General features: G+C 39.1%; 9 protein-coding genes across 9 annotated transcripts; 4 read left to right on the top strand and 5 right to left on the bottom strand.

The window, feature by feature from the left end:
- Window positions 1-184: 184 nt before the first annotated feature.
- On the bottom strand, window positions 185-1,590 carry LOC132203414 (trypsin-4-like). Its single transcript, XM_059631193.1, has 7 exons — window positions 1,516-1,590; window positions 1,363-1,438; window positions 1,074-1,305; window positions 831-1,021; window positions 684-776; window positions 463-626; window positions 185-411 (listed from the first exon to the last, which is right to left on the bottom strand). The coding sequence occupies exons 1-7, from the start codon at window positions 1,558-1,560 to the stop codon at window positions 238-240; spliced, it is 975 nt and encodes a 324-aa protein (XP_059487176.1). The 5' UTR covers window positions 1,561-1,590; the 3' UTR covers window positions 185-237.
- Window positions 1,591-2,166: 576 nt separating this feature from the next.
- Window positions 2,167-3,990, bottom strand: LOC132203762 (aldo-keto reductase family 1 member B1-like). The gene is made up of 7 exons (XM_059631769.1): window positions 3,804-3,990; window positions 3,391-3,558; window positions 3,223-3,339; window positions 2,964-3,158; window positions 2,700-2,906; window positions 2,403-2,551; window positions 2,167-2,323 (listed from the first exon to the last, which is right to left on the bottom strand). Exons 1-7 carry the CDS (start codon window positions 3,876-3,878, stop codon window positions 2,281-2,283), a joined length of 954 nt encoding a protein of 317 aa, XP_059487752.1. The 5' UTR covers window positions 3,879-3,990; the 3' UTR covers window positions 2,167-2,280.
- A 1,191-nt stretch (window positions 3,991-5,181) lies between these two features.
- LOC132203759 (uncharacterized) lies at window positions 5,182-9,002 on the top strand. The gene is made up of 8 exons (XM_059631765.1): window positions 5,182-5,346; window positions 5,999-6,293; window positions 6,458-6,763; window positions 6,903-7,096; window positions 7,807-8,045; window positions 8,359-8,478; window positions 8,586-8,667; window positions 8,724-9,002. The coding sequence occupies exons 2-8, from the start codon at window positions 6,004-6,006 to the stop codon at window positions 8,837-8,839; spliced, it is 1,347 nt and encodes a 448-aa protein (XP_059487748.1). The 5' UTR covers window positions 5,182-5,346; window positions 5,999-6,003; the 3' UTR covers window positions 8,840-9,002.
- Window positions 9,003-9,128: 126 nt separating this feature from the next.
- LOC132203760 (lipase 3-like) lies at window positions 9,129-11,751 on the top strand. Its single transcript, XM_059631766.1, has 9 exons — window positions 9,129-9,396; window positions 9,864-10,132; window positions 10,290-10,473; window positions 10,529-10,643; window positions 10,704-10,947; window positions 10,999-11,157; window positions 11,213-11,297; window positions 11,359-11,501; window positions 11,559-11,751. The coding sequence occupies exons 2-9, from the start codon at window positions 9,950-9,952 to the stop codon at window positions 11,706-11,708; spliced, it is 1,263 nt and encodes a 420-aa protein (XP_059487749.1). The 5' UTR covers window positions 9,129-9,396; window positions 9,864-9,949; the 3' UTR covers window positions 11,709-11,751.
- A 30-nt stretch (window positions 11,752-11,781) lies between these two features.
- Window positions 11,782-15,089, top strand: LOC132203353 (pickpocket protein 28-like). The gene is made up of 11 exons (XM_059631069.1): window positions 11,782-12,043; window positions 12,457-12,685; window positions 12,750-12,953; window positions 13,137-13,329; window positions 13,399-13,547; window positions 13,599-13,800; window positions 13,951-14,221; window positions 14,270-14,329; window positions 14,382-14,577; window positions 14,640-14,731; window positions 14,788-15,089. The coding sequence occupies exons 1-11, from the start codon at window positions 12,004-12,006 to the stop codon at window positions 14,976-14,978; spliced, it is 1,827 nt and encodes a 608-aa protein (XP_059487052.1). The 5' UTR covers window positions 11,782-12,003; the 3' UTR covers window positions 14,979-15,089.
- On the bottom strand, window positions 14,990-18,608 carry LOC132203761 (solute carrier family 35 member F6). The gene is made up of 6 exons (XM_059631767.1): window positions 18,411-18,608; window positions 18,173-18,287; window positions 17,820-18,121; window positions 17,494-17,762; window positions 16,038-16,212; window positions 14,990-15,814 (listed from the first exon to the last, which is right to left on the bottom strand). The coding sequence occupies exons 2-6, from the start codon at window positions 18,247-18,249 to the stop codon at window positions 15,471-15,473; spliced, it is 1,167 nt and encodes a 388-aa protein (XP_059487750.1). The 5' UTR covers window positions 18,250-18,287; window positions 18,411-18,608; the 3' UTR covers window positions 14,990-15,470.
- On the top strand, window positions 16,304-17,281 carry LOC132203763 (C-type lectin 37Da-like). The gene is made up of 5 exons (XM_059631770.1): window positions 16,304-16,435; window positions 16,487-16,588; window positions 16,639-16,687; window positions 16,742-16,903; window positions 16,965-17,281. Exons 1-5 carry the CDS (start codon window positions 16,364-16,366, stop codon window positions 17,186-17,188), a joined length of 609 nt encoding a protein of 202 aa, XP_059487753.1. The 5' UTR covers window positions 16,304-16,363; the 3' UTR covers window positions 17,189-17,281.
- A 751-nt stretch (window positions 18,609-19,359) lies between the features above and the next one.
- Window positions 19,360-20,434, bottom strand: LOC132203447 (ADP-ribosylation factor-like protein 6-interacting protein 4). The gene is made up of 3 exons (XM_059631249.1): window positions 20,311-20,434; window positions 19,927-20,255; window positions 19,360-19,871 (listed from the first exon to the last, which is right to left on the bottom strand). Exons 2-3 carry the CDS (start codon window positions 20,172-20,174, stop codon window positions 19,709-19,711), a joined length of 411 nt encoding a protein of 136 aa, XP_059487232.1. The 5' UTR covers window positions 20,175-20,255; window positions 20,311-20,434; the 3' UTR covers window positions 19,360-19,708.
- A 103-nt stretch (window positions 20,435-20,537) lies between these two features.
- Window positions 20,538-24,148, bottom strand: LOC132203446 (squamous cell carcinoma antigen recognized by T-cells 3-like). The gene is made up of 13 exons (XM_059631248.1): window positions 23,948-24,148; window positions 23,747-23,873; window positions 23,581-23,685; window positions 23,108-23,523; window positions 22,906-23,051; window positions 22,567-22,843; window positions 22,288-22,517; window positions 22,074-22,232; window positions 21,941-22,025; window positions 21,704-21,884; window positions 21,475-21,641; window positions 21,143-21,420; window positions 20,538-21,090 (listed from the first exon to the last, which is right to left on the bottom strand). Exons 1-13 carry the CDS (start codon window positions 24,095-24,097, stop codon window positions 20,733-20,735), a joined length of 2,679 nt encoding a protein of 892 aa, XP_059487231.1. The 5' UTR covers window positions 24,098-24,148; the 3' UTR covers window positions 20,538-20,732.
- Between the last annotated feature and the right edge of the window lie 1,730 nt (window positions 24,149-25,878).

Below are 25,878 nucleotides of genomic sequence, written 5' to 3'. Positions count from 1 at the left end.
AAAATAATGGTCAATTTTTTGTAATAAACTGACCACTAGCATCAACTTTCAAATTAGTTTTATAATTTCACGGAGCTATTATTGTGTTTAATTCTACCACTTTTTATCTTAAGCCATTTTTTATAAAAGAAAAAAAAAGAGCGCATAATTATTTAAAAAAAAACACAAATATTTTTGCTGCTTGATCAGAAACACACTTTTATTTCAATTACGGAAAAACAACACAGTTTTTCATATTTAGGGGATCAGAAGTCCAGTCAGTCTGGAAATCCAATTAGTGTAGTTGGCGACGCGCGTGAATGCAAAAGGTGAATTTTTGAGACAATTCCAAGGCGGGAAGGAGGCGATGCCTTGCAGCGAAAAGATCTTGGTGATCGGGTTTTGCACCACCAAAGGCGAGCCGCTCTCCACCTGCAACTTATCGTCAGCGATGTGTCTCGATTTTTATTTTGTGCTACGTACGTTGCAGAGGCCTGCGATAGAATTGGTCAGATTGTTGACGAGGCACAGATTGGAGAGGCGAATGGGGAAGCTGTTAGTTGCGCCAGAGGCAAAGTATTTCGCGCAATCCACGTTCGGAATGAACTGTTGCGGTGTCCAGCCCAGTATGTTACTCAAGTTGAAATCTTTTTTGCATATTTATATTAAATTACGTTAAATAAATTATTAAAAAAGAAAAATACTGTTTAGTCCGAAACCGCTCAAAAATCCTGTTTGTCCGAGAAATTGGTTGAGCAAGTCGGAGCGCGTCGGTAGCAAAACGCTGTTAATCAAATCTAAATTTTCATAATTTTTACATATTCTTCCTTTCAAAATGGTTGATTTTTTACTGTTAGGGTTCAGCAAAGTAGGTAACGGCGCTGAGTAGGGAAGCTTGATGAGCGAGATGTCATTCTCAAGAGTTTGGGGGTTGAAATTAGGGTGGACGAAGACATTACTTTCTGGAATTCCCATGGAAAGGGTGTTTAGTGCTAACGGGTTGCTTCTGTCTTGTGATCCAAAAAGTACTGAAAGATTTCCACTTCAACGCATATTAAAATTTTTGTTAACATATTTAAAAAAAAATATGTTACATGCCGGTGCAAGATCCTGAAGAGAGAATCCAGTTCCAGTCAATTAGGGAACCGCCACAGTAACGAGGAAATGACGGAATCGGTACAGTTGGAGGAGATGCAGGTGGAAATAGGCTTTTGACAACGGAAATGGACACTGTCCACGGAAAATTTGAGCTGAAAGAGCCGGAGAAAAAGGTCTGCTTTGAAATGCGACCACCATCAGAGCCTTTTTTCACCACGCCAGCGTTTTCTTATTTATTTATTATTTAAATCAAAATTTAAAAGTAAAAAAAAAACTTTAAATTACTATCTTGGGGTCTGGTGCCTGGTGGCGGATTGCCTGTATTTTTTGGGGTTGTTTCATTCGGCCTTTGACAATTTACCTTCCGAGTGATAAAATATTATGTGTTAATTAGCCAGTCAAAGTTTTTAAATGCAATAAAAAGTAAAATTTGCTTACCAAGGCGACTAATAGTGCCAGTGCAAATAGCAGGGTAGTCTTCATTCTTGTTGGATGGTTCCTTGTTAACGTTACTTGTTGGAAGGATGGTTTGTTTGATGATACTGCGCCTTTTTATACCGTCTTTGCACCGGACGCAATTATAAAGTTAATCATTGGGTGATTATTTGTATAATTGTGCAAAGTTTCAAGCGGAAATTAAGTCTAGGTGACATTTAAGGCCATTTTTGTTAAATGAAGGTAATTTCCTGGCCCACGCTTAATGAGAAAAAAATAAACATAATCAAAATATATTCTTATTGTTAGTAATTTTTTACACTTTTACAGACCGAGAAGAATAAATAATAAATAATGATGCATTCAGAATATTTTACTTTTTGTGTTTATTTAATTGCATTGTGATTTGTAATTTCTTGATATTATTTCATATAAACGATCGGGCATTAATCAATTCAAATCGAATTAAAATATATTTAATTCATTTTCGTCTTAAGTTATTTGGAGCTAGACATCATGAGGTTCACATAAGCGACTGAAGTTGGTTTAAGCTTTTTGCTGAATTGCTATGAAGTTGATATTGGAAAAATAACATTAAAAATTAAATTTCGTCATTCAGTTATTAATTTTCATGTTGCAAATGAAAACAAAAAATTTATCAATTATTGAGTTCAGGTTAAATTTTGCTTTCAGAAAAAAACAAAGTCCATAATTTTATTTGATAATCAAATCCAAGAATATTTATTTGTTTGTTACAATTTATTTCATTCAGAACTCAATGTGGAATGGATAGTGCGGGTGGTCTGTAGCTCTGTAAAGTGGAAATTTGCATAAGTAGAAGCAGTCTCATAATTATATGCATTTTTAGCAAAAAAAAAAAAAAAAATTACCCCAGCTCTGCGCAGACGCGTCCGTTGCAGTCAAACGAATCAATATATTGAATGTCCTGCTCAGACAGCTTGAAGTTAAACACGTCCAAATTTTCGGCCATCCTCTTCTTGTGCACAGACTTTGGGATCACCACATTACCGCGTTCGACCTGATTTTTTTTTGTCAAATTTAGTTACAAATTAAATTAATAAATTAAATGCCATACACTTCAAAATTGATTTAATTATGGATATATTTAATTATATTATGTTTCGAATTTAGTTAAATGTTCAAGTTTTTTTTCTTTCAATTTTTACCTGGTATCTGATGACAAGCTGAGCTGTACTCTTTCTCAGCTTCTTGGCCATCTCTTTGAGCTTCTCATCATCGAGCAACGCAGGCTCTCCCGGCTTTGCCCACGGGCGGTCAGGCGAGCCCAGTGGCGAGTATGCTGTAATGGATATGCCCCTCTCCTTGCAGAAATCCATCAACTTCTTCTGATTCAAGTAAGGGTGGCACTCGACCTTAAAAAAATGAAGAATAAATTATTAAAATTCAAATATAAATTGAAAACTTTGTACTTGGTTGACAACAGGCTTGATTTTGGCCACTTTGAGGACGCGCTCAATTTGCTGGCTGTTGAAGTTGGACAGGCCAATGGAACGAACCAGACCGAGTTCAACCAGTTTTTCCATCTCGGGCCAAGTGTCCACGTAATCGGCATCACTGTGAAGCATTTTTCCATTTGCGTCTGTTGGGAAACGCTCCTCTCCATCCTGATAAAATTTTATTGTAAATAATAATTTAATTATATTTTTTATCATAATAAAAAAATATTACCTTATAAGCAATGGGCCAGTGGATCAGATAGAGGTCCAAGTAGTCAAGGCCAAGGTTCTTCAAAGTTGTTTTGCACGCCGGAATCACCATGTCTGGGCGGTGGTTTGTGTTCCATAGCTTTAAAGAAAGATTTGAAAATATTACAATTAAAGTTTTAATTTTTAAAACCTTGCTGGTGATGAAGAGTTCCTCTCTTTTGACGACACCTTCCTTGATCTTGGCGTTCAGTCCCTCGCCTACTTCGTTCTCATTAGCGTAGCAGTGCGCGCAGTCGAAGTGCCGGTATCCAACGTCGATCGCGTCTTTCACCGCTTGGGCCACCACGCCCGGTTCTGACTGCCAAAAAATTTACGTTTTTAATCTACAATTCTTTAAACTCCCGAGCACTACGCAAATCAGTATTTTAAGAAGGGTTATCATTTGGCATATTGTCAAGAGCTATAAATGCCATTTTTTGCATTGCAATGTTTCAAAGTTGTTGAAAAACAGTAGTTTTACGAGCTATATTGGTTTATTTTTAAAAGATTACTGAGATTATTTCTAAAGTTCATCTTTAATAAGGTAAATTAGGAGATTTTCACCTTCCAGGTTCCAAGTCCGACAATTGGCATGTCGAAACCATTCGACAGTTTTACTGCAGACACTTGAGCTGCCATCGTAATCGCCTTTTTGTGCTGAAAATTTGGCAATGTTTTGGTGCGGAGTGAGACGCGATCTCGCGGCTGCCGGTGGTCCAAGTGAGGAGGAGCCGTGGATGATCCTTTGTATTATAATAGGCACGCAGAGGGGCTTGGCGCTACTCTGGAAGAGAGAGATAGGGGCCGTCGTTGCGTCATAGGCACTGCGCCGAATTATTTGAATTCATCAAAGTTTTCGTTATCTTGAGACATTGCTGACATTTATAGCGCGTTTCGGAGATAGAGAAGAACATCTTTGATTTCAATAAGCCACTTTTAATTTCTACGTGGAAAATCTATAAATTTTGATCCTTCCAAAAGACATGTGACGGAACTATTTGGCATTCTTGTCACGGTGTAAAATGTAAAAAAATATTAATTTTTTTTATCACTTTATTTTACTCTATTTTTTTACAACGAAAATTAATATTTTATTAATATTATTTTTCAATGCAAATAAATTGTATTTTTTCATATGTATGTATATAAAATTAAACTTCTTGATTTTTTTTCAATTTAAGTTTTTAATTAAAAAAAAACCAGCGTAATATTATCTGCAATGAAGAATACAATGATTGAAAATAATTTTCATTTGCTGCAATAAGGAGAAGGAAAGGACGTGCGCCGCACCGTGATTGCACGTTATTAGTAATTTAATTATACATGGTGCATATCTCAGCCACTATAAATTTATGATAAATATATTTTCTCGCCTCTTATCTTCAGGCGCGCGGTGCATATTAGGAAGAGCTCTTATCAGAAGGCCTATTAATATTCTACATCGGTTTGCAATCTCTTCCATTGCCAATGTGACAATTTCCTATTTGCACTTCGATTGAGCAACTTCATTAGGAAATTATGAAATAAATTTGTTTATCATTATCATCAACATAACATCTGATGCTCTTCTGCGCTATACTATGGGCTCTAACCTCAAGGCTTCGCTCTAGAAAATATAAAAAAATTAATTTTTATTACTTTATTGCTACTTATTTTTATCAAAATTATGAACTCAATAAATTAATTTTATTTGAAATTTTAATTATTGAATTTCTGTTTGAAATGCTCCTTTCAAATTTAGTAAGATTTTTGCTTTCTTTGCCAGGGAAAAGAAGTTTATTTATAAAAAAGGATTTAGCTACAAACATACAAATAATTATATTCTTAGTGGAAATAATTGTCTCAGCCGACACCCCTAGGGACGGTCTCGCGCATACCGCGGGCCCTTGACGCTCCTCATTGGCATTGGCAGCAGCTGACGTCTAATTCTGTCCCTCGGCGGCGAGTGGCGAACGAGTCGCGCACCAAACGCCGTCGGACACGTTCTGCTGCGAGTGCACCTTGCGAGAATTCGCAGCTTTTGCAAGAATTTGCAGCATATAAGGGGACCGCTGGACACTGGTCGGTCTCACTGGACCCTCCTCGATCTGACCGCCAGCAAGCCAAGGTAAAAATTTTCTAAGTTTGAATTCCATTCCTCACATACTGACTGCGCGCTTTACACAAATTTCTCTTACAAACTGTGATACACTTGTTGTATAGTGATGTATATATTCAGTAAAAGGGCTAAATTTAGGATCTATACGCAACCGCCTCTAGATTATTCCCCCTTTTTATGTGCAGACTCTTAGCCTTTGTATGAAATTTTAATTAATTAAAAAAAAGATGCCAGTCTTTGGTTTTCTTTTTTTAATCTAAAAAAAAAAATAATAATAAAATAATAAGCCCAGATTTGTTGCCAAAGTTAATATGTTAATTTTTCAATTGGTTCGATTGTTTGCCCCCATGATTTCTTCCTTGATGGCTCTTTGCCAATTGGACTGCCGCTGCTGCTGTCAGTTGTATAAAGTCAATAGAGGCCCTTCAAAGCACACACAATTGCAACAAGTGCTCTCTATTACGCGCGGTCTATTGTCCGAGGTCGTGTCTCTTGGCGCTGGAACTTGTAAAATATCTCGGCTGATGGCCGCGCATCAATTGATCTAAAATTAGGGCGTAGTGCCTTGAAGGACTTTCTTGAGTATCCAACTGCGGAGTGCACTGCAGTACATTGGCCACAGCCAAGTGCATTGATTAAAACATTGAAATCATAATTTTAGCGAAGATGCAGCGCTTGACTTTTCTCGTCTTTCTCGCGCTCTGCGTGTATCTGAGCGAGGCCGGTTACAAGAGTTCTGAGGAGCGATGGGACGACGGACGAAAGTACAACAAGAAGAACGAAAAGTACGACAAGTACAAAAAATACGACAAGTATGACAAGTACGACAAGAAACAAGAAAAGTACGACAGGCACTACGAACGAGGTTTCGACAGCAGCAGGGAAAGCTTTGGCAGCGACGAGTCAAACGAAATAGAGCAACGAAGGGACCACGCGCCCCGATATGACGATCAGAGGTACATTTTTCGCATGTGTTTTTGTGTGTGTACACGTCCTTGCACCATTTCATTATTAAAAGAAATCATTTGTGGAGTTTGCTCTTTTTTATAATTTTAAAAAAAAATTTGATTGACGACCCCTGTTTTTATTGAGAAAAAAAAATGAAAATGGGTATTGGCAGGTATCGTGGGGGTGAAAGGTACTATGAGAAGGAGTACAAGCCCAAGTACAACAAGTACTATGAAGGCGAGCGGAAATACGAGAAGAAGCCCGAAAAGAAGCACTACCAGCAGCAGTACGATTATCATCCCGAGGGCGGTTTTTACGACGAGACCGTGCAGTTCTCAAAGCGGCGCCTCTTTTCCGTGCCGGAAGACGATGATCACTTTTTTGACGACGTGAGGCAATATGAGAAAAAGCACCAGCAGCACGACAGACACCAGCAGCGCAAACCCCAGCACCACCAGGGCTACCATCAGCAGGACAGGTGAGGTGTCACAAAAGATAACAGAGCAAACTTCATATCAAATACAAAAATTGGCTCATTTTATTACATCTTATTGTTTTTTGTTTGTAAAACATTTTTATTTAAAAAATTTACACGGTTTTACAACTTTTTTGCTCAGGTATTGGCAGCAGCAGGAGCCTGAGCGTTACCAGAGGTACCCTGAGCAGCGGTACAACGAGCGCTACCCTGGCGGCGAGGGCAACTTCAGGGAGTACGGCGGCCCGAGCACCAGGTACAGCTGGAAACAGGACCGCGAGGATTTCCCCAGGATGAAGGCGCTGGACATTCCACCACCTGAGAGGCCTCACAAAGGTAAGCAGGACGTAGAGGAAGAGGAGGAGTATAAAAAACAGGACGAGCAGAAACGCGACGAGGAAAAGAAGGAGAAAAAGGGCAAGAAGGGATCCTCTAAGGGCGAATGACTAACAAACGCCGTCATCTCAAAATTCAGGGGTGTTTTGAAAAAGTGGGCCGATATATTTATGAGATGAAAATGTTTTGTGCTTTGTTACTAACACCCTAAAATCACTAAGATAAAGAATATTTCCTTTCTTTTGAATGTACTAATTCTGAATTAAATAACAAATATATAGCTATTTTTAAACCAGTATGTAATGTGCTCTCTTGTGTTGAATTACTCTTTGTACGTTAACTATTTGTTGGCCTTTTCTTATCTTTCTCAGTGTTTGGTTCTCTGTTCTTGTCTGTTTGCTTGTAATAAATACAATCTATTTCTCTTATTATTTGTCAAACTTTGATTGTAAATAACCTTGACTTGACCGATAAAAAAATCGCAAGCTTCTTTCTCATTGCCTGCAAACCTTCATCCATACCTTTAATTAATTCCCGCATAAACTATACAACTAATAATTTTTTTATTTAATTAATTTTTTAATCAAGTCACTAATTAACGCCAATTATTGGAACTGCGAGATAAAAAAAAAAATAAAAAAAGCATTATAATTTATAATCAGTTATCTTATTCCTTAATGATCATTAAGAAAAATTGTTGAATTTGTCAGGATTTGTGCCAACGGCCGATAACGCTGACCCTCCGGCTCCAAGTGAGGCGGCCAAAATGGCCCGTTACATTGTGCACAATTCTGACTGGACAACCGTCGCCACTATTTCCACCCTGCCGCACATCCGCCAGTACCCTTTCGTAAACGTTCTGTCCGTGAGTGATGGTCCCATAGGCAAGGGCTCCGGCATTCCGTATCTCTACATGACGGAGCTTGACATGACCCCTCATGACCTTGCTGTAAGCGGCTTAATTAATTCAAACTCGCAAATCTCAATTAGCGATAATGACTGCTGAATCAGTTCAGTTTAATCCTTGTTGGCAAATCGTTTTAATTTATTAGTTCCAATTAATTTCTCATATAATTTTATAATTTTCATATTCATTGAAATATTCATCTCTGCGCAATTTCTTCAATGACTTCCTCAGCATAAAAAAAATACAAAAATTTAGTAACAAAATTTCGAAGTTTAAGTTGTATTATATTTTTATCATTATAATTATTTTATTGATTTAATGCGCAGAATTTTGGAATTAAAACTATCTTAATTAGGTGAACCGAAGGTGCTCCATCTCAATGAGTTTGGCCGAAACTGATTACTGCAAACAGCAGAGTCTTGACCCTGAGGACCCTAGATGTGCTCACATCACTCTCACTGGTGAAATGTGGAAGGTATTTTTTCTTCAAGTTTTCAGAATTTGAGAAGTTGTATCAAAATTTTGATTTAAATATTCGATATATTCCATAATACTCAATGAAAAGACTTAAAAATTTTTTAGCTCCGCAATGGTACCCAGGCAGCCAAGTTGGCTGAGGAAGCGTTGTTCACGCGTCACCCTGTCATGAAAAATTGGCCTAAAGGTATATTTGCTTATGAATTAAAAAAACAAGAGCTAACGACAATTTATTTTAATTAGATCACAACTTCTTCTTTGCCACTTTAAAAATTGAGCAGATCATACTGCTGGATTACTTTGGTGGGCCAAAGTTTGTCGACGTCAAGGACTACCTGCGCGCAACACCTAGCACATAAATGAAGATAATAATTTTTTACACACTAATGTTCTTTTATATCAATATACCTCTAATGTACCAAAATTAGTTTACTCTGAAAATATTGTATAACTACACATGCGGCAGGATTGTTTGGAGAAAATAAATACGCAATAACAATCAGTGATTATTTCCGACTCGTATAAATAAATTTGGCGTTTCCTTTGTCTCCTTTCTCGCAACCTGTGATAAAAACATGAGCCCATATCAATTGTTATTCAAAGATCGGAGCGCCTTGAGACAAAATATTGTATTCGATAGTCTAGGTGCTGATGAATTTGTAATTAGGTGCGAGTGCTGACGACCTTGCCGCGCTCGCTCATTCGAGCCATGTTTTAGGACATAAACGCTCACACCGACCACATATTATTTGGCTCTCTTTGTGTGAATCCCAATTGCCACTCTTTTGTCACATCAGTTTAGTTTGCACCTCGGCTTAGTCAGGAGGCTTATTTACTCATCGAGCCGCTCTTCAAGAGCAAGAACGTACTTCAACTGACGGAACTACTTCATTTCTGCATAGTGTAACAAGACAAAGTAAGACATTTTTTATCTACTGGCCTACTTTTTCCTTTGCACATGATAGAACAGAAAAAATGTTAATTGTGATATTTTTTAATATAAATAAATAAATTAATATGTTTTTTTTTAATATAATTTATGGTAACTATTTTATATTAATTGAATTAAATAATTAAGTTATTTAAATTACTCTTTCACGAATGAATAAGTAAAAAATAAAAAAGAAAGCTCGTGTTGTAGAGGAGATAGGAGATTCCTGAAATTATTATTCAAACTGTTGAGAATCATCTCAAGAGGGATGACAAGTAACAAGTGAAAGCTATTAAAATGAAGGACATTACTTTCGTTGATAATAAAAATATTTATCCTAAAATTGGGACGGGCAGACCGTCCCAGTTATTCAAGAAACTTCTTCTTAGTCATTTATCAGGGAGAGGCAACAAACATTCCCTGAAAGCTTTAATTTAATTGTTTTTCGTAAGTTGAAGAGAGGACGACAGACACGCAAGAAAACCAAACGCGGGTCAGTGTGTCTTGCCCGCCGCCTGAGAAAGGATCAAGATAATCAATGATGCGCAGCATTTTCTTCGTGCCGCTTTTCCTGCTCCTGGTCTCGCCGACGGAACAGCAATTAGTACAAATATTCGAACTAGTTGGTGATGTTGCAAACTCTGTGCTGCGGACAACATTGATGGCCGACGATGACTCACCGGACGTCGTTCGAATGCACCCGGACGTTGGCAGACCCACGGTATATTAAACCTAAATTTCTCTTTAAAAATTAAAAAAAGCTGAAGTTAAATAATTATTGGCAGAATAAGAAAAATTAAAATATTGAGTATTTGGAAATTATCAATTATATTAATGAAAGCTTTTAAAAACAAAATTTGTTGAAATATGATTTGCAGCCTGATATGATTGTGCGCCAGGGGTACAAAGCAGAAACGCATCAAGTTACGACAGAGGATGGCTATGTTTTGCAAATGCATCGCATTCCCAGTAATTCTCCGGGTGGTGAGCCCGTTTTCCTGCAGCACGGACTCCTTAGCAGTTCCGCTGACTGGGTTGAACTCGGCCCTGAAAGCGGACTTGGTGCGAGACCAAAGACAGTAATTACTTTTCAATTATCTTATTAGTGTTATTTCAGCATACATTCTGAACGAACAAGGGTATGATGTGTGGATGGGAAATGCCAGAGGCAACACCTATTCGCGAAACCACGTCTCGCTAAGCCCGGCCAGCTCAAAATTTTGGCAATACACGTCAGTAAAAAGTGGAGTTTTTCTTTCAAATATATTTACATAAAAAAATTAAAAATTTAGTTTCAACGAGTGCGGGATGTTCGACTTGCCGGCCGAGATTGATTATGTGCTGGAGACGACCAACTACACGCAACTGACTTATATAGGACACTCGATGGGAACAACCATGTTTTGGGTTTTGGCATCCACCCGTCCCGAGTACAACGCCAAAATCAAACAAATGCACGCTCTCAGTCCGGTCGCCTTCATGAAAAACGTCAAAACGCCTATCAGACTGATCACACCTTTCGCTTCTATCGGAGGCGTAAGAAAAATTTTTGAATTCATAATAAATTAAAATTATATGTGAATTTAGTGGTTCACGTCCATGATTGGAGTCAACGAGTTCGCGCCGTCTAACTTCTTCACCGAGTACATCGGGCGCCGACTGTGCAGGGACGGCGCCGTCACGCAGTCAGTCTGCAGCAATATTACGTTTCTCCTCTTCGGCTTCAATTCGCGACAACTCAATGAGGCATGTTTGCATTAAGTAAATAAATGATTTATAAAATAAAAATTAATTTATCTAGACTGCACTTCCGGTTATCTACAGCCACACGCCAGCCGGAGTCTCGACAAAAACGCTCCTGCACTTTTCTCAACTTATTAATTCCGGTATAAATTATTATTATGCACTTTTCGCAATGGTATATTGTATCTGCCCTTTCAACACTAGATCGATTTTGCAAGTACGACCATGGCTCGAAGGCTAATATGCAAGAGTACAAGACGGCGTACCCTCCTGACTACCAGCTAGAGCGCATCACGGCGCCCGTCTATTTGCACTATAGCTCCAACGACTGGATGTCGGAACTAATTGTACGTTTTTTTATTACATCAATGCTAAAATCCTGATTGGGGAAATTTAACTTTCAGGACGTAGTGAAGCTGTGCAAAAGCTTAAAGAATTGCAGGGGAATGTACAAGGTGCCTTTGGAAGAGTTCAACCATCTCGATTTTCTCTGGGCCATTGATGTGCGGCATCTCCTTTACAATCGAGTGCTTCGGCAAATGACATGGGAATGATAAAAAATTGACTAACTAAAATTATCTGAAATAAGAATAAACTTTTTAGCTATAAGAATTTCCAGCTTTTTAATCTCATTTGGCGATCTCTACTGCCCTTCTGGTTTTTATTTGTCTTGGTAGATAATAATCAATGGAATGCTGCAGTGCAATCACTAAATAAGTAATTTGGCTTTAACAAACCAACGAGCACGCGATCAGAAAAGCCTTAATTACAAATATAATTTGCACCTAGAAGAACGATTGAGAATTTCGATGCACGCAGTCTTTTGTCAGAGCTTGTCAGGGACTGACGATGCAGGCAAGAGGGAGGAAAATCCAGGCTGCTGCCACAGGTATGTAATTATTGAAATTGGAATAATAAAAATTTGTAAGTGATGTGCTGTGCCTGTTTATTTATTTAAATATGCCAAGGTTCTAAAGGAGCGATAACAAATTTAAATTATAAAATAATTTTATGTTTCAATCATTCTAATACAATTCACTGCGACCTTTAATTTTGAGCTGATTGTGAGGAGAAAAGTGGGAAAAAAATTAAAAATATTTTCAATATGTTCAACAAATATTCAAATTTGTTAAAAAAATCTATTCTCCAACTGAAAATTCTGCGGAGATTTTGCATGTTAGACAAAAAGTAATTAGATATTTGATACCGTTTATTTTAAATATTGTCCATCATAATTTTTAGAATGCTGTTTTGGAACCGAAAAAAACTTATGATACTAACAAATTCAAAAAGTTCCCATAGCTGTGAGCCGTTGGAGCAACCGGAACTTGGACGTGCCCTCGTTTACAAATTTGCAACCCTTCGCGCCGGCCGTGCGCCGCGGATTGCCTTCCGCATTGAGTGGTCTGTCGAGCGCCGATCTTGACCATGATAATTGGGACCTAAAAATCCACGCGTCCCAATTCTGCGAAAAGACGTCCCTGCACGGTTTACAGTACCTTGGCGAGGACAAACGCCATTGGCTTGAAAGGTATTAATTATGATAAAAAAAAAAATTAAAATCAGAATTAAAAGTTTCATTGGCTGAAAAAAAGAGTTTTCTGGATGGTAGCTTTTGTGACGGCAATAGCGGGTGCGTTCACTTTGATCACGCAACTTTATAGAAAGTGGGACCAAAACCCAGTGATTGTGTCTTTCTCGACGAGCTCCACTGGCATCACCGATATTCCATTTCCGGCCTTCACCATTTGCAACATGAATAACATCAGGAAAACTGTCGCAAAACGAATCTTACAAAGGTTTAAGATGTTACAAATAATGTACATTTTTCAAAAGCATAAATATAAATTGATAATTAGGAACCAAATTGAGGATATAAAAGTCATTTCACAATTCAAGAAAAATGTGCTCTTTTAAGGATATTAAACATTCAATCTCCAACATCACTTTTAGTAACGCAGGATTAAAATACAAAATTTTAGAAAAGGATTTGCGCCAGAGGTTCAGATGGAAAAAAACCTGCTCGAGGACCTTTGCTCGGTGGACGAGCCGCCTCCAGCACCACCTTCATCCCTCGCTTCAAATGATAAAGACGCAACCACAACCGCGGCTCCAACTACCCCTGCGCAACGGAGCCCACCAACCTGGGCGGCCGTTAAGCAATTCATGATAAAGGTTTAATTAAAATAAAAAAACAAGTACAAAAAAAAAAGAAAAATATTATAAAAAAATTATAATAAATAGGGTGCACAGCCGTGCCACGAAATGCTGATCGCGTGCGCCTGGATGAGTGCCATTAGGAACTGCACCAACCTTTTTAACACTGCCCTGACTGACGACGGCCTTTGCTGCTCCTTCAACAAAGTGCCCAGAGAGCTGCTTTACAGAAATCCGTAAATAAATCTAGTGACAATTTCTCCCTTGGAACTGTTGATTTTAAACAGGAAGGATCTGTCTGATTTGAATCTGACTTTCCCTTTTCCGTCCGTGGACTGGACACCAGAAGAAGGGTATCCTAAGAATGCAGAACACGACGCCCTGCCGTGGAGACCGATTGGCGCCGGAAAGCATTTGGGACTGACGGTCGTTCTGGACAATGAGGTTGACGAGTATTACTGCTCATCAACTGCCTCCGTTGGGTTCAAAGTATGAAGAAAATGTTTGAAATAAACTTGCGGTTGAAAAAATTGTTTTCCTCTTTTGTTTATTTGTAAAATTTTGTAATTTTTTTAATTTATGAATGCTGACTTTGGCTAGTAAAAGAAATATTGCCAAGTACTAAATTTCTTGTTTTAGATGCTATTGCACAGTCCGGTGGAAACGCCCAAGCTATCCAGTTTCGGCTTCTCGATTCGACCCGCGACGGAAAACTACATCACCGTGCAGCCGCAGGTGCGTCGCTCGACCAAGCCGGTGGCCAAAATACCCCTGCGAAAACGCCACTGCTACTTCGCCTTCGAACGGCGACTCCGCTTCTACCGCACCTACACCAAGCACAACTGCATCCAGGAGTGCGAGTCAAACTTCACTCTGTCCATTTGCGGCTGCGTTCTCTACTTCATGCCAAGTATAAAAACAAATTTACAATAAATCTCTTATAATTTTTCGTTTGCAGAGGATCAAAATACAAGGATATGCGGGAAGCGGGATGAGAAGTGCGCTTCCGACGCTAGAGGTGAACAGAAAAAAAAATGGAGGATAATTGATTTTTAAATATATTTTTAAAGCTACGATGGAGGTTAAACTTTACGACGAATCGGAAAACGGAACTACGACTGAAAAACCGTCGTGCAAATGCCTGCCAGGTTGCAGTGAAATCACCTATCAGTCAAAAATCACGTCGTCACGGTTGTCGGACACTTTTAACGCAACTTTACGCTTTCCGCCTCTTGCAGACAAGAAAATCAATATCTCCTACTTCAAGTACAGTGTTTTGACCATTTCAAATTGAACAAGTAGAATATATTTTTTACAATTGATTTCAGAGAAAACTACGCAATTGTTCATCTCTTTTTCACCGAAACGGAAGTGGCAACTTATCAGATGGACGAGATTTTTGGATTTGCAGATTTTCTAGGTTTGTCTCGATTTGTTGTATAGCGAATTCAAAATTAATTTGGAAAATTTTTAAAGGAAGCACTGGCGGTCTGCTAGGCTTGTTCCTCGGCTTCAGTATTCTGAGTGTCGTTGAGGTGCTTTACTTTCTGACTCTGCGCCTAATGTGTTCGTGGCGCCGATACCACCCCGGAGTGAGTCCCACCTCGTCAGCGCGCATCCCGCGCCGCCACGAGCCGCAAGACTTGCCGTTTGTTTTTGTTCAGTGAAAATCGTCAAAATTCATTGGATAACGTTTATTTAAAAATATCATTTACGCTGTATAATAATCTTGCAATAAAACTTTGCTTCTCGGCACAATGAGTTGCAATAAACTATCTCTTAAAAATACACGCCTCTTAATACAAGGAATGGCTACATTCTACAGCTCTTAATTGGGTTAAGCGATTATTAATTATATCATTGCTCACGTTTATAATAAGATCATTAAGCTTTACGATCGCATGGCTTGTTTCTATTTGATTAAAATTCGACAACCATAAGTAACAAGGAATTCAGAAATATGACTGACTTGATATTCGCAAAATGGAATGCCGCGCAGCAAGTACGCCAATCATAAAAAAATTAATTAGTTATCGATCAGTCAATAGGGATATAATCAAGTGAGCACCGTTCTTTGTTTTCGTTTCAGTCGAGCTTTTCTTTCATATTCGTTTCTGACTTACTTTTCTTAATTCGTGATGATTTGCCGACAGTCTTGCTCAGGCGTGAGAGTGGTCCCCGTCCTCTGTGTCCGTGGCTTCGGAGGCAGGCGTGCTCGTGACCAACACGTCAGTGTCTGAGTTGTCCACGGATGAACGGCACAGACTGTCCAGTTTGCGGATGCACGGAATCAGCGTGATCTTGTTGTAGATACACATGCCAAGGATGAGCAGGGAGAAGCCCACGATCTGCAGGTAGTGGAAGGCCTGCCAACGGAGAGCAAGGGTCACCGCCCAAATGACCAGCGTTCGCACAGAGTCAAGCACCATCCTGGTGGTAGCAGACAACTCTTTAGTCACACTCACTCCGGCAAAGTTGAAGAATGCAATGCTGAAGACGGTACCTGAAGGAAAAAATAAAAAATTAAACCTTTAATTTTTCACTTACAATTAGAATTGAATCAAATCAAATTATTTAACATCTTCTGCAGAGTGTAGAAATATTTTTCTACATGAGCCGAGTGTAAAATTATTTATCCACGTAAGCTGAGTGTTAAATTAAAATAATAATAAAAATATTTATTGCTATGATTTTCTTTGTAAAAAAAAAAATTTTTAAATACTCACCTAGGAAAGCGCAAATAAGCCAAGGGTTGTTCCTGAGCTGAATAAGACCGTCGATTGGGTCTTCAAGGACCCCACGAGGGTTGCCGCTGAAGGGGGCACCGACCTTGATATAATAGAAGGGCACCAACAGCAAGCCAAGCGCGGAGAGACCGAAAATTCCCTCCCAGCCGACAGCCTGCAAAAAATTAAAAATTAATGGAACTGGGTCGGGTGATGATGAGGCGGTCAAGAGTGTGAGCAGCTCATTATCCAATTGCCACTTCTTGACGCACTCGCAAAACTGCGCCTCTCACTTTGATTTGCACCCGAGAAGCACCCTAGAGACAATGTTGCAGAGAGGGCTCTGGATCGCTTTTTTCTTCCTCATGGTTACATGGGAAATTTCTGCCGTAACGCAGGTATGGGTAATTGTTTTCATTGGATAGGAATGGAATGCAATTTTGCTGCAGGAATTATCAAAGTGCAAGAGGGAGAAATCAGAGTTGCAAGAAAAACTAGACACTTTGAAGCAAGAAAGTGAACATGAGCGGAACTCCATCATCAATCTAACTGTGAGGTTCTGAATTTACACTGCATTGTTTTCCATTTTGAATAATTTCAGGCAAAGTACTGCGCGTGTACAAAGAAAAATCTTCATTGTATCTACGCAGGTAAAGTTTTGTGATTTAAAACTAGAACAAAATTAAAAAAAGCCTTATTCACAGGCAGAAATTTGAACATGACGCGTTTGAGTACCGGAACCTACTATGCAAACCACAGCAAAGTTTCATGGAAGGTTGCGCATGATTTCTGTGCTTTGCATGGACTACATTTAGTTGAAATTGAATCCCGGACAGAGATGGCCGAGGTCGAAAAAGTTCAAACTGGTGAGAAATTTCCCTTTTTTTCTTGAGAAAATTAAAAATAAATTATCAATTACAAAAAAAGAATCCAGCTATTGGACAGCAGGGACAGACAGAGGTGACCCTGGGCAATTTCGCTGGAAGGTGAACGGACAAGAAGTGAATCCGACTCTCTGGTATTTGAGTCAGCCGGACAGTTTTGGCCCTGGCAGAGTCAGCTGCGTTAATTTGCTGCACGAACGGCTTTTTGACGACCCATGCGACCATGAATATGGATTTATTTGCGAGTTACCTCGAGAATGCAAGTAAAAAAAATGGGAAGGCTGAGAAAATACAGATAATGTAATAATAGATTTGTGACAAGTCCAAGTGCAAGATATTATATTTAATGGAATTTTTAAATCTTTGTTTTTCTTTGGAATGATAATCACAGGATAATCATCAAAATCTTAATTATAAAAGGGAGTCTCGGGAGTTAAAAATTTTGAACAAAATAATAAAAAGATGGCATAAAAATTAGTTTGAAAGAAACTTAATTTACAATCTGAAAATCTAAAACCTATAGCAAAATTTAAATAATATTAACTGACGAAGCGGATAAAATCATGTTCTACCTGCAAGGCAGGAATGTTGTGTTTGTTGATGAATTTTTCTTCGTACACCATCTGAGTGGCCGTGATGACCTGGGCAATGATGATCAGCTCGTCGCCAGTAATAATGTCATTGGGGCCATGACTACCCTGGTGCGCTCCACTAACAAAATCAGACAATCCGACCACAGCCAGGCCAGAAATAATAAAGCCAATGCCAGACCATTCGCGCCACTTGAGCACTCTCTGCAGAAACGCGACGGAGAGCATTCCCGTAAAAACAATCACAGATCCTGAAAAAAGTTTAAATTATTTCCTTTTAAGGAAATTTAGTTTTTTCTAAATTGAACCTCTCAGCATTTGGAAGGACGAAGCGTATGTGAGGTTGAGGCCAATGTACATGATGGAAGTGGCCGTCATGTCGCACAAGGCTGGGGGCAGGAAGATGAGGGGGTTGAAATTCTGGTTGCCCCTGAGGATGGTGATCTCGTGCTCAGAATTGTCCCCACGACGCACTGCACAGGCGTAGATAATTCTGAATGCAATTAGACACAGGATTTCACCCATGAACATTCCGCACGCTTGCAAAAAGGGGTGCACGAATGGTCGATCCACCCCATCACTGCCCACCGAGGTCATCTTGTCGGCCCACCTAGAATAATTCATAGTTCAATGGTTGAAGTAAAAAAGATTGAATTCTTACTTGGTGGATAAGGTGTTGATCGAGCCGGTGACCACCATCACCACGGCCAGCAGCACTTGGAACTTGGTCCACGCCATGACTCCAGAAAAATGTCAATGTCTCCTCCGATCTTAAACTAAACCAAAGAGTACAGAGATGTGTAATGTAATTGCTGGTTAATTGTCATTGCTCTCGGCGTAAAAATGGCAGTGTGCGCAAATAAGGAAAGCGAATGTTTGTGTACAAGTCGGAAACTTACCTAAAGAAATAAAGATCTGATCCTGCAAGGGTGTTTTTGCTCCGACCCAACTCTATGGTGTCTCCACACGTGACGATGACACAGCTCAATGGCAGACGCGCAAATCGCTCTAGTTTATGTATTGTGTGTATTTGCGACCCGCCGAAATCAAATCATCTTGGCCGAAGACGTGACAGAAACAGACACACACCAGAAACCAACCAGAAACACCCTCATTTGGTGCTACATGCATCACCTAGCGTCGATAAAACAAACTACAATCTGCGAGATTTTTTCAGCGGGGAAGATGAGAAGCCGACAATCATATTAATTATTGTTTCGTTTACATTTCCAATTTTCAATAAATATCTAACATTTTAAATCAAATTTACGAATCTTTCTTGCAGAGAAAGATAGAAAATACAAGAATAATGAATAATTCATCAGATTGAACACTTCACATTTTTTATGTTTTTGAGATTACACAATATCATTTTTTGAGGAAATGTCTTAAAATTTTAATTCAAGACCTTCCCGGTTTTTAAAAGTTGCTGAATTTATCATTACTTTTTATTATGCTATTATAAAAAAAACATAAGAAAAAAATTTCAATTTGATTAATCAATTATAGTCATTAAAATTTTATGCAGTTTTGCGAATAAATTAGAACTCATCCAAATTTGTAATCAAGAAATTTTTTTTTATTTATCGTGAAATCAAATTGGAAAAATCAATTTAGCTTAAGTAAAAAATTTTTAATGTGCGCCTTTCTGAAGTTTAACTCTATCTGAGCTCTATATTCTTCATTATTTATAAAATTTGTATTTGTCTAGAATTGATTGATTATTCAAAATTTTTATATAAATATTTTTAGACGATCTATAAAAAAAATTCATATTTATTGCATTTTCAAGATTATTTAACTGCTTTTAACGATAATATGGGATGGAATTAAGAAAAGGCCAGAAAATTCAGGATAATGGAAAAATATAATATATTCTCCGCTTGCCGTACAACAAAATTAGTAAAATATGACAAATTTTGTTACTTAACAACTTAACACAATAATTATAATATTGATTTTTAGAATTATATCGGCTGTTGATGTGCAGCTACAAAGTTTCAAGTTTTTCCAATATGGTATATTGTTCATGTAATCTTTCAAAGGCAACTCTGCAATTGATTTGAAAAATTTTCAAATTATAATTCTGATTTTGATCCATATTATCCATTTTCATAAGTTATGCATGGCAAATACAGTCTTGGGTTTATAATGCACATTTCACGGTTTCACTCACTTATGCTGGTCAGTCTCTTGTTCAGTACCTCTTCAGCTTGTGACATGACACTTTCACCTTCAGTTTGGCTGCCAAAGTCCTCTGGAAGGCCTCTCCGTCCGCCTGTGTTGCCATTTTATTGATTTCCTTCTGCCGCGCTCTACTTACTGGCTCCTCAATGATTTCGCCCTCACCACGGATGAGTCTGAAATAAATAAAAATTATTTTCCTTCACTTTAACACAAAATTATTAAATCAACCTCATTCGTCCAGTTTCTGGATCCAGCACGCGTCTGACTTGACTCTGCTTGGCCTCCCACTGCTCTTTGGTCATCGGCACCATAGTGTTGGTGGGTCCTGCTGGTGGCGCAGGACCAATGGGACCAACGTCCTTAGGCAGGGAGGGGCCCATCACTGGCGGTGAACACGAGCGCTTTTTGTGCTTCTTCTTCTTTTCTTTCTTATCCTTCTTCCGCTTTTCCTTCTTATGCTTCTTCGATTTGGACATGATTTTTAGCTTTCCTTACCTAATTGCGGCTTTATTTTCAACTGATGTGCATGCTGTTCCAAAATTCACTCAGATCCGACTCTAGAAGAATAATTGACGATGCTAAAAATATTTAAATAAAGCCCGTAAAACTTACAAATCAGCGTTTAGCGTTGTTTGAAATCAAGTATCGGGTTTATGGCAAAGACAAAAACAACAGATTCAGATGATTCAGATGCGGTGCAGCTGTTTGTTTGCAACTTGCCGTTCAGAGCGCGAGGCGCCACCCTAATGCATTTCAGCGAACTAATCTCTATTATTTTATGAAATCACAACTTTCCTTATAATCTTAAAATTTAAATTTGATAAAAAAAAATAATCCAATTAAATCAGAGAACTATCACTTTAATATTGATTTTACAGGTAATAATATATTCATGTACAACTTTGCATATCCATTTCATGCGCACATAACCAACATCAAAATGCTACAATTTGATTTGAAAACAAATTATAAAAAGCAAAGCATTTTTTCTCCTTTGCTAGGCTTTTAAGAAAACGTCCAGCTTTAGTAACGAATCACTTTCCACCGGCAAACATCGAGCGGAAGAAGTCGTTAGTCTTTTTCTCCGCAGGCTTGGCGGCGCCATTGGTAGGTGTCGCAGCCTCAGTGTTTCCTGAGGTTGACGGTACTGCAAGTCTAAGTGCTCTGGGCATGAAACCGTCAGATGATCTCTGAGGTCGACTTGCGTCTCTTGGCCGGCCGCCCAAACTCGGCACGTCCATCAATGAGGTCTGTTTCCTTTCTGGCGGCCTGCTGATGGCAACACTAATTGGTTTGCCTTCCAGCTCGAGGCCGTCAGTCTTCAGGAGTGCATGAGCTGCTGCTGTCTCATCCTCAAATTCCACATATGCTAGACCCTTGAAGTGGCCGTTTCTGAAATAAAAAAATATCTAACCAAAATTTGTTTAAAAATAATTTTCTTCACCTGTAGGTAACAAGTCGGACGTCTTTCAGGGCGCCGAATTCACTAAAACGTTTTTCTAAATCCTCCTTTGTTGAAGTAAACGGCAGACCTTTGATGAAGAGTTTGTTCTTCTCCATGCCCTGACTGTAACGGAACTGCTTCTGTCTAGTCATATTGTCAGGGTCACACTTTGAGATGAAAACCGGTCGGCCAGCCACCATCTCTCGGTCTTTTAAAAGGGCCTCTCCAGCATCCTCTGGGCATTTGAACTCAACATAGCCAAAGCCCTTTGACCGACCCTGGAATTATAGGTTAGGTTTAAAGATAATCGCAGACATTATTCTTAATCTTACCTTGAAGTCTCGAGCCAATCTCACTTCCACTACACCGGTGCCCAAAAGGGTTTTGATGTCGTCCTCACTTGCGTCAAAACTCAAATTGCTGATGAAAACTGTGCGATTGTCTTTGCTCGAATCATGCTCAACAGGCTTGTTGATAATATTATTGACATCAAAGGAGGCTGACAATGAGAATAAAGAAGGTTAAAAATTTATAATATGAAAATTAAGTTAACAAATTCACCTTTTGATTTCTTATCCTCAGGGCTATCCCTATCTTCAGGTTTGTAGCCAGGAGGGGGAGCAACTTTGGACTTGCCAGATTTAGGGGCAATGAAAGGTGAAGGCTTTTTAAATTCAGGCTCAGGCTTTTTGAACTCCACCTTGGTGTGCTGCTGTTTGTGCTGTGGTTGATCTTTATCCCTCTGAAAATCATGAAGATTTACTTAAAAAAAATAGCTACCTAAATAATAGCACATACTTTTCTCTTCAGTTTATTGTCCCTTTGTGATCTGGCATCCAACTTCTCTCGCTCCTTTGCTCTTTGAATTTTCAGTCGCTCCATTCTAATAAATAAATTTATTCAAGCTACCGATCATTTCAATTTAGCTCACCTCTCATCAACTTTTTCCAAGCAAAATTCAAACGACTCCAGACACCCTTGTTCCCTTTCATACGAGACCCAAGCCTCTGCAATACCTTCGGGCCAGTCCTTTGCAGAATTCAAGGCGCGGGCAAATAGTTTTCTCAAATGTTTTTCATCTCCACACGCCCTACATTAAATATGGTCAATGGAAAATGTCAATCATTTTGATTTTCATGATATACCTTTCCATGTGAATGTATTCAAGCCAATAAGCTGCTGCATGGTTCATGTGGTCTATGGACATGATGTCAGTCCAAAGTTTTCTCGACTTTTCTAGGTTTCCGACCCTCGCGGCTTCACAACGCGCCCATGCCCTCAGGATGCTGCATTGAGGGTCACCATCCACTCCAAACATCTCGGCCAGGTGTTCGCACGCTCTTGTGCTACAGTGACGAATTTCATCTACTCTAGTCTGTAATACAATTATAAATTATTGTAATTACTAAATATCGACAACGTACTTTAATGAGATCTTTCTGCTCCCGATCGTCCCAGGGCACTCTGCGTCTGAGGTAGTCTAGGTAAGCCTCCCAAACGGATCTGTAGTCCTCGGCTGAGCTAAGACCGGCCACCAAGGCAGTCTCGAGACTTGACTGCATGTCCAGGTGTTCTCGACCATAACGCTCCCCAGCCCGCAGAGATGCAACCCACAAGCGACCATCCCAGGGCACATTCCTCAAGGCTCTCTCTATCACAGGGAGAGTCACTTCTTTTATTCTGAGAGTTGTCTCTATGTATCTAATACAAAACGAATTGTAATTTCTGAAGAACATTGAATAATAACAGCAAAAACTATGTACTTGATGTATTCTAGCCAGAGATCTGCATTCAGAGCAAACTGAGACACAGCTCTTTCATACAAAATCTGAACTCTGGCTGGTTCATGTTTCTCATGATTAATATACGCCCTGTACTCAGCTAATAGATCGTCCCCAACCTTCTTCAGCTGAAATTCATTCAAAATAGATTCTTAACTGAAAAAACAAAATATTCAAAACAAACCAGATTTTCCTCAAAGGGTGAGAGCTGCTTCAATTTTGCCAGTGCCTTTTCATAGCCGTAGAGTGCAGTGGCCTCCTCGTCAGCAATGGCCCAGTCTCTGAGCTCCTCCCTGGTGGCCTCCATGTCCAGCAAGGGCACTGACAACTGTCTCTTGAACAAATTCTGGATCCGTTCACGCTGAGCTCTCTGCCGCTCCATCTGCTCTGTCGAAGGCACACTGCCTGGCTGAGGCTCAAAGCTGCCCAGAATGATGGCCTCGAATTCACGATACGCTTCCCACAGCATGGCACCCTTGCTTGTGTGTAAACCCACAGCGGTCAGGGCCCTGTCAAAAAGGGCTCGAACCGCTTCCAGACCTCCCTCTTTGGCCATAGCTCCGATGTTGAACTGCGCCCACTCCAACCATATTTCAACAGCTAAAGAGCAAAAAATGATTTTGCAAATCTTTGGAATTGTAAATTGTGAAAACTTACAAAGATAGTCCTTGACTGCCCTTTCAAAGAGTTGGGTGACTTTCTGTCTGTCAGCCTCGCTAGCCACCAACTTAATCTCGTCCCGCAGCCATGAGAGCCACAGATCTGCAAACCAACAGAGGTCACCATAAGGTCAAAGTTAAAATACTTCCTACAGTCTGCGTACCTTCAGTGAGAGGAAATATTTTGCTCATCTGCTCGCGAGCCTCACGAAGCTTATCCAGTTCGCCCATTTTCTGCAGCATGTCTATCAGCTGTACGTGCAGGTCGTAATTGAAGGAATTCTTGGAAATCTGCAAATATTTCGATGTGAGGAAAAGCAATGCAGGAGGCCGGCAACCGGCGAATTAAAGTGAGTTATTCTTACGCCCTTCTTCAACTCGGCGACCATCCTGTCCTGCTTTTCGAATTCGTCGTCTTCGCTGCTGCTATCCTCGCTCTCGCGATCCATTTCATCCTCAGTAGTACCCGCGTTTTGCGGGTTTTCTTGGTCCATCTCCTCGTCGCTGTCAGACATGTTGCTCAGAGGAAAACAAGAAAGTTTTGTTTTCTGTTTACAAGCGATCTCGATACTTTAATTTCATTTCCCGCCGCCAGAGCGCCAGACAGCCAGCGCATTTTACAACAGCGGGCCCTTCTTGCAGCGGGCAAATCCAGGCAGTGTTACAAAGAAGTTTCCAGAGTGGAAAAAATAAAAAATGTTAATGCGCAATGGATGATTTAGGACGCATAAAGCACGAATTTTATTTAAAAGAATTAATTTATTTTATAATCATGCAAAACAAAATTTGATAATCATATAATCGGGTAAATCTTAAAATAGACCGATTGATTGAGACAAAATAATAAAAAAATTTAATTTATTCTATGAGCTTTGGATTGCAAATTTATTTTTCCTAGTTTCGTATTTAAAAATAAACGAAGTAATATATTAAACAAAAATACTGCATCATTAGGGACTTATTCAATCATATTTATATAATTGCACATAATTATATAATATTCCTCATATTATTTCAATATTTCCAGACTAATAATATTAAGAAATTTAATTGATATAAATATATTTGAAAAAATTCAATGACAAGCAATTTCTTAATCATTAATGTATATTTTTTTTAATTTATATTACAGCTAAGAAAGTAAATGAAAAAAAAAGACAATTTTTTTTGTATTTAAGTGAAAATGTTTATTTGCTTTATTGTATCCATAATCGTTTTATTAACATATTGTACGTCGGTTCTTAAGTCATCAATATGTGTGAGTGTGTGTGTGAATTATCGCGTTTTCCATAATTAATATAATTACTACTTGACGCGTCCGTCCGGCTGTCCGACGACGGACGGACGACGGCAGAGTGCGTGGCGGCGTCGTCGTCTCTTCATATTTTTTTGTTTGTGTTATTTGCACGCAGCACACACTCGCTTTTTATACTCTTACATATTTGAACATAACAACACATCATGTATTCAACCGCATTAAAATCTGCATAATAACGGGCCTTCTTGTCGCGCGACCAACAATACTCGCTCTTTTTACTTTGCAATTAAAATTGGCACATCAGTAAATGATATCAGAGGCACTGAACTGTTTTTTTTCTGTAAATACACATTTCATGTCTGCCTAGCTGCGTAGGCTTTTCTTATTAATTTGTTCACAGAATCTCGTCAGCGGCGGCGTGCGTTCGGCAGCACACGCCAATCTCCCCGTTCCTCCTAAATTTTCGCTAGTGTGTTTGTTTTATATTTCATCATGAACACAAAATTGTATGTTTTTATGCTTATACACGTGTTTGTCTCTACATCTTGGATAGTTTTACTTTTTCTTTCTTATCAGCTAAATTTTACATCTGTCGCTAACCGGTTTCGCTAAGGGTTTTCTCGCAGGCCTAAATCTAATCTATGCGCATTGTTAATTACTTTTACATCTTGTTCTAGCTTCTTATTACTTTCCCGTAATTTATTCTAATTACCACGATTCGGCGAACGGGCGCGGCGAAAATCACAATCGATCTTTATTGGAATGGATCAATTCGCTTCGAATCTAGACCGCCGCGCGACCGCGTCGCAAATCAAACTGAATTTAATATGCAGCCGATTTCGATCCCAACAGCAGTCGACGGCAAGAAAAATTTCCAAAATTTGAATCAGAAATCAGTCGCCGTCGGACCGCTTGAATTCCCCGTCATTAAATTTACATTTGACTTAATGCTAAAATTCCTACGCATAGTTTATTATAATAGTAGTAGTTGTTTCTTTATTTACGTTAAGTTTAGAGCGAAGTGTGGGTGTGTTGCTT

This window comes from Neocloeon triangulifer, unplaced genomic scaffold (genome assembly GCF_031216515.1).
Source record: "Neocloeon triangulifer isolate White Clay Creek 2 clone unplaced genomic scaffold, ASM3121651v1 ptg000017l, whole genome shotgun sequence".
Taxonomy (NCBI): domain Eukaryota; kingdom Metazoa; phylum Arthropoda; class Insecta; order Ephemeroptera; family Baetidae; genus Neocloeon; species Neocloeon triangulifer.
This window is presented reverse-complemented; position numbering and strand designations above follow the sequence as displayed.

What these genes read in the sequence shown, in the direction of transcription:
- LOC132203760 (XM_059631766.1), top strand. Translation starts at nt 9,950, where the DNA reads ATGATGCGCAGCATTTTCTTCGTGCCGCTTTTCCTGCTCCTGGTCTCG. An exon ending in CGGACGTTGGCAGACCCACG is followed by an intron (nt 10,133 to 10,289) that starts GTATATTAAACC and finishes TATGATTTGCAG; the next exon opens with CCTGATATGATTGTGCGCCA. An exon ending in ATTCGCGACAACTCAATGAG is followed by an intron (nt 11,158 to 11,212) that starts GCATGTTTGCAT and finishes TAATTTATCTAG; the next exon opens with ACTGCACTTCCGGTTATCTA.
- LOC132203763 (XM_059631770.1), top strand. Translation starts at nt 16,364, where the DNA reads ATGTTGCAGAGAGGGCTCTGGATCGCTTTTTTCTTCCTCATGGTTACA. An exon ending in AAATTTCTGCCGTAACGCAG is followed by an intron (nt 16,436 to 16,486) that starts GTATGGGTAATT and finishes ATTTTGCTGCAG; the next exon opens with GAATTATCAAAGTGCAAGAG. An exon ending in GGTCGAAAAAGTTCAAACTG is followed by an intron (nt 16,904 to 16,964) that starts GTGAGAAATTTC and finishes TTACAAAAAAAG; the next exon opens with AATCCAGCTATTGGACAGCA.
- LOC132203353 (XM_059631069.1), top strand. Translation starts at nt 12,004, where the DNA reads ATGCAGGCAAGAGGGAGGAAAATCCAGGCTGCTGCCACAG. An exon ending in TTAAGCAATTCATGATAAAG is followed by an intron (nt 13,330 to 13,398) that starts GTTTAATTAAAA and finishes TATAATAAATAG; the next exon opens with GGTGCACAGCCGTGCCACGA. An exon ending in GTGCGCTTCCGACGCTAGAG is followed by an intron (nt 14,330 to 14,381) that starts GTGAACAGAAAA and finishes ATATTTTTAAAG; the next exon opens with CTACGATGGAGGTTAAACTT.
- LOC132203414 (XM_059631193.1), bottom strand. Translation starts at nt 1,560, where the DNA reads ATGAAGACTACCCTGCTATTTGCACTGGCACTATTAGTCGCCTTG. An exon ending in TACTTTGCTGAACCCTAACA is followed by an intron (nt 777 to 830) that starts GTAAAAAATCAA and finishes ATGAAAATTTAG; the next exon opens with ATTTGATTAACAGCGTTTTG. An exon ending in CTATCGCAGGCCTCTGCAAC is followed by an intron (nt 412 to 462) that starts GTACGTAGCACA and finishes GATAAGTTGCAG; the next exon opens with GTGGAGAGCGGCTCGCCTTT.
- LOC132203446 (XM_059631248.1), bottom strand. Translation starts at nt 24,097, where the DNA reads ATGTCTGACAGCGACGAGGAGATGGACCAAGAAAACCCGCAAAACGCG. An exon ending in AGCAGAAAGATCTCATTAAA is followed by an intron (nt 22,518 to 22,566) that starts GTACGTTGTCGA and finishes ATTGTATTACAG; the next exon opens with ACTAGAGTAGATGAAATTCG. An exon ending in GAATACATTCACATGGAAAG is followed by an intron (nt 22,233 to 22,287) that starts GTATATCATGAA and finishes TATTTAATGTAG; the next exon opens with GGCGTGTGGAGATGAAAAAC.
- LOC132203762 (XM_059631769.1), bottom strand. Translation starts at nt 3,878, where the DNA reads ATGGCAGCTCAAGTGTCTGCAGTAAAACTGTCGAATGGTTTCGACATG. An exon ending in AACTCTTCATCACCAGCAAG is followed by an intron (nt 3,340 to 3,390) that starts GTTTTAAAAATT and finishes CTTTCTTTAAAG; the next exon opens with CTATGGAACACAAACCACCG. An exon ending in CGCGTCTGCGCAGAGCTGGG is followed by an intron (nt 2,324 to 2,402) that starts GTAATTTTTTTT and finishes TCCACTTTACAG; the next exon opens with AGCTACAGACCACCCGCACT.
- LOC132203759 (XM_059631765.1), top strand. Translation starts at nt 6,004, where the DNA reads ATGCAGCGCTTGACTTTTCTCGTCTTTCTCGCGCTCTGCGTGTATCTG. An exon ending in TGACCCCTCATGACCTTGCT is followed by an intron (nt 8,046 to 8,358) that starts GTAAGCGGCTTA and finishes TATCTTAATTAG; the next exon opens with GTGAACCGAAGGTGCTCCAT. An exon ending in CATGAAAAATTGGCCTAAAG is followed by an intron (nt 8,668 to 8,723) that starts GTATATTTGCTT and finishes TATTTTAATTAG; the next exon opens with ATCACAACTTCTTCTTTGCC.
- LOC132203447 (XM_059631249.1), bottom strand. Translation starts at nt 20,174, where the DNA reads ATGTCCAAATCGAAGAAGCATAAGAAGGAAAAGCGGAAGAAGGATAAG. An exon ending in CCAGAAACTGGACGAATGAG is followed by an intron (nt 19,872 to 19,926) that starts GTTGATTTAATA and finishes TATTTATTTCAG; the next exon opens with ACTCATCCGTGGTGAGGGCG.
- LOC132203761 (XM_059631767.1), bottom strand. Translation starts at nt 18,249, where the DNA reads ATGGCGTGGACCAAGTTCCAAGTGCTGCTGGCCGTGGTGATGGTGGTC. An exon ending in ATCAACACCTTATCCACCAA is followed by an intron (nt 18,122 to 18,172) that starts GTAAGAATTCAA and finishes GAATTATTCTAG; the next exon opens with GTGGGCCGACAAGATGACCT. An exon ending in GTCCTTCCAAATGCTGAGAG is followed by an intron (nt 17,763 to 17,819) that starts GTTCAATTTAGA and finishes AACTTTTTTCAG; the next exon opens with GATCTGTGATTGTTTTTACG.